This window comes from Zophobas morio, unplaced genomic scaffold (genome assembly GCF_036711695.1).
Source record: "Zophobas morio isolate AGI-343-1 ecotype UQ-CSIRO unplaced genomic scaffold, CSIRO_AGI_Zmor_V1 ptg000024l, whole genome shotgun sequence".
In the NCBI taxonomy this organism is placed as follows: Eukaryota; Metazoa; Arthropoda; class Insecta; order Coleoptera; family Tenebrionidae; genus Zophobas; species Zophobas morio.
This window is the reverse complement of record NW_026972129.1, coordinates 8,024,858-8,034,748: the sequence shown is the minus strand read 5'-3', so window position 1 is coordinate 8,034,748 and position 9,891 is coordinate 8,024,858. Positions and strand designations below refer to the sequence as shown.

At 35.2% G+C, this 9,891-nt stretch overlaps 1 protein-coding gene and 1 long non-coding RNA gene across 2 annotated transcripts in view; one reads left to right on the top strand and one right to left on the bottom strand.

Annotated features, from left to right (window-relative positions):
• Positions 1-4,500: 4,500 nt before the first annotated feature.
• On the top strand, positions 4,501-6,034 carry LOC135135659 (uncharacterized). The gene is made up of 2 exons (XR_010281617.1): positions 4,501-4,912; positions 4,966-6,034. It is a non-coding gene; the product is annotated as an uncharacterized LOC135135659 (long non-coding RNA).
• A 2,316-nt stretch (positions 6,035-8,350) lies between these two features.
• The window catches only part of LOC135135658 (uncharacterized protein), a 74,782-nt gene continuing 73,241 nt past the window's right edge, over positions 8,351-9,891 (bottom strand). Inside the window, exon 5 of the mRNA XM_064064784.1 lies at positions 8,351-9,756. Coding sequence (XP_063920854.1) covers positions 9,369-9,756 — 388 coding nt within the window. The 3' untranslated portion in view covers positions 8,351-9,368. The remainder of the gene's footprint in view (positions 9,757-9,891) is intronic.

Here is a 9,891-nt window from a genome sequence, read left to right as displayed (position 1 = left end):
TTTGTTGATGAATGTTTTCTATCATATAAATTATTTGATGTCCAACTTTAATCCCACATAAGAATTATTTGTTGTCTAAGATTTCACAAGATTGTATGGCGAATTTAAATGTTGTTTATTGCTCTTTGAAACTTTAACACTTGTTCAGTTGTTGTTAACATCAGAGTTATAAGAGATTGAATGTTTTAAAATGGAATCGAGGTTAAATGACACAGAAAACGTGGCAGAAGCGAGGTTTGGTTCCTAGTCGAGCTGGCGAGATTTATCGCGCCACCTGTACAAGTCCACAGGTTTGGATAGATTCAGGGGGCGGCCGCCGACGTTGTGAATTTCTCGATTTGGCCCAATAGTCGAGATCTTTGCGGGTTGGACGACCGTAATGGCCTAGTTCCGCAGGGCAAAGTTCGTCATGGGATATGCGTGTCGGGTAGGCTTTGCGATAGATAGAATCATCGTCGCGGGGGGAGAACAGTTCCAGACCGGTAGCTCAGACTCCGCTTATGCTACAACGCTCCAGGGGTACTTTTCTTGTGCTCCTGTTAACTGCCGTAACAAAAAAAAAAGGGAAAGGGAGATCGGCCGCCACACGCCTGTAATAACTTGTGTACTTGCATCCAGTTACTTGATTCAGCTTTTGCTTTGTTTTACTAAATTTGTGATATTCAAATATTTGCATTGATTCCAAACAGATGTACAGAGTTTCCGTTTGTTCGTTTTTCGTGTGTGTATGTCTGTCAATTCGCGAGTGTTTTTCTTTCCCATATCTTAAGGTGTTTGAAATGTAATATATATGTCGTCCGGGAATAAAAACCAAAGGGGGTTTTTGCGCTGAGGAGTAAATCTTCGAAGCGTCTTTCCCCCTGTGAGGGTGCCGTACTCGCCCTCCAAAACAATTTTTTGCCTATTATTTCTTGCGCTCTCGACAGTGTATGCACTTGTATGAAAGAACTTCTTCCCGCCATTTTTCAAAACCAAAAAAAAAAAAACACACAACGTAGGTTCTCATTTGTTAGACGATCACAGCCAAGGCCAAACTTTGAATTTTTAAATTTTTCGCGGGCCTTTCGAACTGTTTCAAGGTCAAATTTTGAGGCGGGAAGTTTGGGTTATCACAGTACCTTTTTGAAAATTTAAAATTGATCCATAAATAGCGAAAACCAGATAATCTCATACTCATCACAATTTTAACGCGTTGTAGTTTTTTTTTTGACAACAAAATTTAAAAAACGGAAAAGCAGTCTGGGTAAGGTTTTTACAACGGTCTGAAGTTTATTACAATCGGACGTATACTTTGGCAAAAACTTGAGCAGAAGTTTATATGTATTTCCCTATTCTGGAACATGCTTTAGCTCACCATTAAAATGATGAAGAGCTTATGTATATTATGGCTACCTCGGTTCTTAACAAATTCTGTCCTAAACTCGTTTTAGATTTTCACTCCCTACTGGATTAATCTTAATTTGTGGGGACGAACCAGGTATAATAATCCCAGCAGGTCAAGTAAACGATTCGTAGAGAAAAACAAAAAAATGTTTTTTAGTATTGGGGTTAAAGTAATTGAATTACTCAAAAAAAGTAATACGTTGCAATTCCTCATTACATTTTTTGGACAGTAATGCATTACAATTACTCATTACTTGAAAAGGAATTAAATTGCAGTGGTAATGAATTACTTGTAATTGAATTTCTTCCAACCACTGTGAATTACATAATAATATATTTATGTTTTATGCCTAGTATTCGGAAAATTCTTTCCAACATGCCACTGGAACAATCAGTTTCTTGGTATGTTTCTGTTGTCATTTTCCTCCACTACTCTTTACGTCTTTTGCATATCTGCTTTATAATCTTGTATTTGTGCTCTTGAGTGTTTTGGCACTTTAATTGATGTTCTGTTTTCTTCACCTCAAAAATTCCCTCGTCCTCTTCTTTTTCCTACCTATGATGTTGCTTCGTTATTTTCGTTCCTGTATACGAACATAGGTAAAAAGGGAACTACGGTTAATTTGCTAAAAACTAAACAAGTATTAAAAAAAGTTTGGGATGAGTAGTTCCGTTTACGTGTGACATTCATCTGATTAGAAAACTGTCTTTACTGCTCCCGATTTTTATGCAACACGAATTACCACGCCCGGAACGTCATACATACCATCTACACTTTTCAAATATTTTTAACTTCACACTTCACCAAATGTAACTATTAAATACAAGGGTCACTTATTTGTATTTTACTGGAAGACTTATTTACGTTTCCCAAAGTTATAAATTTTTATAATTTCTGAATCACAAGTACGAGATAATTAACAATTTTAACTGAACTAGATATCCATTTACTTACCTTTATTTCCTAGTAATATCATCATCAAGAGATACAAAAAAGAATCAATACGTGATGTATTTTTTCCAAACGTCGTTATATTCGAAATGGATTATCTTCGTCAGACAATCGCATTTTTGTTCTGTTTAAATTGTAAATATCTGGTTGACCGAGTTTCACTCGGCTCGTTTGGTAGTATTAGATCAGATTAGGACAGATAAATATGCGTATAGTATGCATTTTGAAGTACACGCGCTACTTAAAAATACACATTAAAAAAGAAATTCCATAAGCAGTCTTTGTTTTAAACACTGATAAGTGACATGTAGAGATTAAAGAACAGAAAACTGGAATTATTGTTTGACATCTCATTTGTTACCCAAGTTTTCTCTCTGTCGTTTTTTTTTTCCTAGTTCTCTCTCTCGACTCTAGAAAAAGGTCACAACCACATTCTTACTGCCAGAAGAGTTTCGCCTCTGGTGTGGTTAACATACTGAGTTACCGTGCTCTTTTGTGTTATTCCTAATTTCTCAATCTCAACCCTGCTCCCGAAGATGCCATTTACGAAAGTGTGCGAAACGTTGAGCCCAAAAACTCAAATAACACGGTCCCATCCCCGAAAACGATCACATGTTGACACTGACCGTGGAACCTCTGAAATGAATGCTTGACAAAATAATCTCAATTCAACACACTTTCGTGTGCCTTTTATCCGCTCACTGTTTAGTTTTTGGTAAATTTTCTCACCTCAGGAGGTGAATTTCAACGTCCTCTATACAGTGGAGTATGTTTCGGTACGTACAATTGAAGATAAAAAGGTACGTCAAACGTACTGTCAGACTGTCACCCAAACTTCTCAAATAAAACAATCTCGTGTTCGTGTAGTGTCATCTGATGTTGCCTAGCAACAAATATAATTCACTGCCTGAAAATTGCTGAAAATGCATGAAGCTGTAATTTTCAGAAGTTAAAACTATGATCAATCGATTTCTTGACCCAAAAAACCCCTAACCTGTAAATTTCATCGAAATCGTTAGAGCCGTTTTCGAGAAACCCATTACATATATATATACAGGGTGCCGCATCCAAGTCTGGATATAGGGAATTAACATGCGAATTGGTTTTTATTTTATAATATCTCCCCATATCACTTTAAAGCTATTATTGAGTGATGGCTTTGTGGAGGTCGAAGAGGGCTATCGGCCAGTATTTTTTTCAAATCGTTGCATCGCCCTCATTCACTGTAAAAAGGTTTTAAAAATCGTATTTTGAAATTCGCGCCCGATCCGAATTGTCGCGAAGTGTTCCGTCGTACTGTCGAAGTTCGGCGATCGCGTATTTTCATTACCCATGCCGTTGTCTTCGTTGATTCACTATTAAAGTCTCTCCAATCCCTTAAATGTGACATGTGAGGGCGCATACGTCGGGAGGGAAAGGAATCTGTAATGTCGGCTAAATGCTGTCGTGGTCTGACTTTTTGACACAATTTGACATCATGTATTTCAGTTTTTACTTGAAAAAGAGGCAAAATTTCGGTACCGGCACCAAAGTCACAACGCCATGGGCGTGGATGGTCTGCAAAGGGATATGCAGTAGGAAAGTTTTTCTTTGAGGTGTTTACATTGTTATCGGAATGTGTCTCAGGTCAGGTCAGGTCAGAAGCTGCATTCTGGATCACGTTTAGTACTTGCTGGGGAGCTTGAAGAAGTAGGTAGTGGTGACTTGGAACCATGGAGGAACAAAGTAGGAACAGAGCCGGGTTTAAGTCTTTTATTTGCATAATAACAACTTCTCTCAAAGTGTTTACCACAAATGTATAAATTATTTGCAATATTATCACCTGAAATGGTTTTAATGGCTATACATTCCCTTAGGTAAAAGACTCATGTGGGGGTACCTACTTGTAGCATTAAAAACCTTTTTGCACCACAACCTTTTGTTCACAGTGTTTGAAGGGAATCTGTGCATTATTTTGTGGTCTCTAGGATCCTTGATTACCTCACAAGCAGGCACAGAGCAATATTTTTTGGACATTTTGATAATATCAATTCAAGCACAAACTGTTTTGGCGCGTAACAAAACGGATTAATTACAGATTCCTGTAACTCCCGAAGGGAGTGACATCTTTTGATATTTTCCCTTTTGACAAGTCGGACAATTGTAATCAATTAGAGAGACTTTAATAGTGAATCAACGAAGACGACGCCCATGCAAAATTCAAATGTCAAAGTGAAATTAGAAATTATTCTCATCAGAAATCAACGAACAAGTCAAACTGAATTATTTTATCCAGTGTGATGATTATTGTAGGACAAATTAAACGGAATAAATGCACAAATTGATCCATTCATTCGTCATAGTGCGCGACCCCGTCAAACGAGCCATCTCGAACTACAATCAGACCGTATCCAAAAAGCCCAAGATGAAGACTTCAAGACTTCGAGCAGCTGGTCTTCCTCAAAACCCCATCAAAGCCCATCGGCAGCATTGCGACATTTTCTGGGAGCCCTCAAGCTAGGAATGTACTCGGGCTGCCTCACTCAGTAATCACTGAACGACTCAAATTGAATAATTTTTTCCAATATGACGATTATTGTAGGTCAATTTAAACGAAATAAATGCACAAACTGCACAAAATATTTTATTAGGTTGTTGCTGGTGCTGATCGAGTCTTTATTACTAAAATCTCATTAAAATGCCATGTTCTACTGCGATTAGATGAAAAAGCGAGGGCCCGCTTTTCTTATTGTGTGATGATAAGATTTACCATCAAAATAGCTGGCGCTTTTGAAGAGGACCTTTTAATGAACCATTTAGATAACTACAAATAACAAAACTTAACAATTGTTGATGAATGAAGTAATGAAATATTGTACGAATTTGGAGAAGTATTGCACTATTTTCAAGAATTGCTCAAAAAGACTGCTCTCAGCAGCTGTACAGTAAGTAAGCCAATCTTCAAAACTCCTACGCGTGTTGATCAGCATTTTAGTTGAAATCTGAAGACAATATTGCTGGATTGCTTGTTTCAGCGCTTCTCTGTTTGTATAGCTTGTCTGAATGCAGATGGTCGTGAAGAAATCTCCAAAGAAAAAATTCTCAGGGGTTTATATCCGGCGATTGCACAGGCCAATGGGGCGGTGCAAACTTTCCATTCCAACATTGCGGAAAAATACTGGTTCAAATAAACAACATTTATGCGAACTGTATGGCTGGAGATTTGGTCCTGGATGTAAAAGACCTGCTGCAGATGCCGCACCCTTCGAGTCCCAGGAAGTATTTGCTGAGCTAGCATATTATCCTACTTCTGAGCATTCAATCCGGATTCGATGAAAAAAGGTGCAATGACATGATGTCCTAGAAGCCCCAGTCATACACTGACAATTGCACGCCATTGATAACGAAGGTCATGGACCACGTGAGGGTTGTGTAATGCTCAAATTTGATCGTTCTGACGATTATAACTTCCCTTAAGACCAAATGAACGTCAGTAAAACAAATTTTCCTCAAAAACTCTCCATCAGCCTAGATTCTCTCAAGCGTTCCTTCGTAAAACTCTATATGTGAGAAGTAGTCCCCAGGGTTCAATTTTTTGTCATGATGCTTTTTGAAATTCTTCTTTCTCATCTGTTTAAGACCCCTAGAAAACGTCGTGCCCACCTGATTTTATGTAATTTTTATCACCTTTGAAAATAAATGTAACTTTATTTTGCGAAATATTATTTTTATTTTTGTTGTTGTTAACACAATAAACAAATAAAACAGTAATACAAAAGTTTCTGAATCCTAAAACACATTCGTAATAGAGAAAAATACTTTAAAATGTTGATGAGTCAATGTTCTACATTTCTCTCTCAAAAATTTCCTGTAATGAAGATGCTTCCTGGAGGCAAAAAATCCATCCCTGCTTAACGAATGTAAAATCAATTGACTTCCAATCTTTAGTGATTCCAAAAAAAAGGGTGAAATTTATCCAAATTACCTACTAATTAAATTAACTGTTGAAGAACATGCAGGCCCCCGCTTTTTCATCTAATCGCAGTAGAACATAGCATAACCTAATAAAATATTTTGTGCAGTTTGTGCATTTATTCCGTTTAAATTGACCTACAATAATCGTCATATTGTATAAAATAATTCAATTTGAGTCGTTCAGTGATTACTGAGTGTGGCAGCCCGAGTACATTCCTAGCTTGAGGGCTCCCAGAAAATGTCGCAATGCTGCCGATGGGCTTTGATGGGGTTTTGAGGAAGACCAGCTGCTCGAAGTCTTGAAGTCTTCATCTTGGGCTTTTTGGATACGGTCTGATTGTAGTTCGAGATGGCTCGTTTGACGGGGTCGCGCACTATGACGAATGAATGGATCAATTTGTGCATTTATTCCGTTTAATTTGTCCTACAATAATCATCACACTGGATAAAATAATTCAGTTTGACTTGTTCGTTGATTTCTGATGAGAATAATTTCTAATTTCACTTTGACATTTGAATTTTGCATGGATAATGAAAATACGCGATCGCCGAACTTCGACAGTACGACGGAACACTTCGCGACAATTCGGATCGGGCGCGAATTTCAAAATACGATTTTTAAAACCTTTTTACAGTGAATGAGCGCGATGCAACGATTTGAAAAAAATACTGGCCGATAGCCCTCTTCGACCTCCACAAAGCCATCACTCAATAATAGCTTTAAAGTGATCTGGGGAGATATTATAAAATAAAAACCAATTCGCATGTTAATTCCCTATATCCAGACTTGGATGCGGCACCCTGTATACAAACTTTGCTCGTTTAATAGTATTAGATTAGATAGGGTTAGGAACAAACAGTGTAAAGTTTGTGACATCACAAATGATTTAATGCTATGCGGCTTGGTATACAAATTAGATTTATATTACAATATAATACACAAAAGAGTAAAATATATAAATCATATAAAGTTCATTATGTAAAATATCATTAAAAAAGAGTTTTGGAGTGCTTGAAAAAAAAACAAACTTGATGAATTTACAATCTAAAATCTATACATCATAAGCATGTAAGCTGCAATCTTTACATACACATATAAACAAGGGACGTTATGTACTTATGTTTAAAAATATTAAATTATCTCTGCACTTCATATTTTACAAATAAATTTCATTAATAAATAATGAAACTTACCAACCGTTTTGTGACAGATCTTCCTGACAATTTTTAATAATCTTTTATCAATTATTTTTCATTTACCAAAAATAATGCCGATCAGTTTTGATTTCCGACTTTCATTCCAGACACACAAACACAACAAATAATATTAACAACAATAACTAGGTAGAATGTCATACTTATATGTAAATAGAAGAACATTTATAAGTTAAATAGTATTAAAACATACATAACTAAATCTTTCTACTCAATACACCGTTATTCCGAAATTTTCTGTCGTACAATATTAAAAAAGTATATGAGGAGCTAAAATATATAAAAAAATACTTGTAATATATTCAATTCTAGACACATTGTAGGTACAGTTTATACAAATTTAAAACTAAAACTAGCACAGTTGTTTGTGTTTCTTTGAGTCTTGTTACAAATAGCAAAACTTTTTACATCTATTATGGAATAAAACACTATTTAGCACAATTGTTTTTACTAATTCACAGTTCAGTAAATTAATTTTACAATGACTCACCTATTGAAAATTAAAAATGAAACACAAACAACAATCTTCAGAAGATAATACATGATCTTATATAATAAAAATATCATTTTTTTATATAGAGCTATATATCGGTATGTAATCACATTTTTTTATCTTATACTGAGTCCAGACAAAACTTGTTTTATTTTTACTTTGTTCTATCTTTTAAATGATTTTCTTAGGTCAACAAATTAAAATTATACAAATAACATACTTAACAAGAACAAAACATATCACATTCTCTATGTCGAGTAATAAATAAACTGCAGCAATCTATACTACATAAGAAAAGTTTTTGACTAGAATTTTATTTTAAAACTGATGTTTTAAAATTTCTTATAAAAACAAAGAAAAAATAAAACATTTGTCAGCACTGTATTTTTTGTTATAATTAAATATACTCAATTAGCACTAATATTGCTTTGAAAATTAAGTAGAGATTCAGATTGAAACATGCACCTTTTAAGCATCTTCACTTCAACAGAATAGCACAACTAGTATTTGTGTGACTGGTTAAAGCATATTAAGCATCATCAGCTTTTGTGGTGTAAAAAATTTAAAATTCGATTTTTTAAATCTCTTATTAAAAAGCAAATGAAATTATACTCCACTTATATATTTAAATTATATTGCGTCCTGTTGATTAGCTGAATAATACTATCTGACCCAATGATCGACTTGAAGGTATATTTTATTTACAATAACTATATAATCTAGCATCTTTAATTTTCAGTCGTCTTGTTCATTAGTATTTTTACAATTACAAATGTACTTATACTTTATAATACAGAACACTGGAATAGAAACATCGAGAAATGTACCTGTAGGTTTTCACTCACCTTATCTGTACTTGGCCGTACTGACTGTCCAAATTATAATGATAAAGTGTTAACTTAAATGTCTTTTAAATCTTAAAACTTGTCAACTTGTGCTGTTTATCGCACGTTACAGCGTATCCCAAAATCGATGCAATTTTTGTTTTTCTCTCTACGCCAAGTCTGAATAACACGGTACAATATTATTGACATGATATGTTAATTTATTCTCAAAACTATTTCACTGTGAGATTCAGGTGATTACTATGTACATGAATAATTTTAGGCCTCATCACATGTACATTTGACATGAATTGCAAAAATTAAATTGCAGAAGTGTTCTTGAAAATATTTTAATTTGAAATAATTCTATGTCAAACGCACATTTAAAGATTCTGTAGTCGATCAGTGAATCAGATAACAATTTGTACTAAATTACATCACAGTTAACTTATGTATCGTTCGAAAATCGAAAAATAAAAGATTTTTACACCACGATATCTATAAAATATTTTAACAGTAACAAGTCTATTGACTATGTCGTCACCAGTTATTGTATAACACAGCACTTGCACTTAGGTTTCTTTTTTATCGTAACATGTTCGACTTCCCCATCTGGTTTAATTGTCCCTCGTTTAACGTCAACAGCTCCGGGGGCGGCAGGCTTGTTGTCGTTCTGTACATTTCCGTTCGCACTTTTGGGGGCGGCGTTCAGTTCAGTTGCTTTTTTTGGACTTTGCGTAATTGGCTCTGCAACATTGTTCGCCGTTGTTTGGTTCTTTTGTGTGTCTGGCTCATCTAAGGAAGGTAAAGGGGGCGCAGTACTATCTGGTGTGGGCGTTATTGGTTTGCCCCCTTTTATTAACTCTACTATTTCGTCTGCTTCTCTACTCAAGTCGCCTCCAGGTCGAAATGGATTCTCCCAGCCGCTTTCCGTACTAGAACAATTTCCTCATATTAGTAATTACAAAATACATTTTGTACATTATTGTAACAGCCTACTACAAAAATGCATATGTATTGTGCTTGTTATTTTATAGATCATATTATTTTTAAAGCAGTTTTAGTGTGGT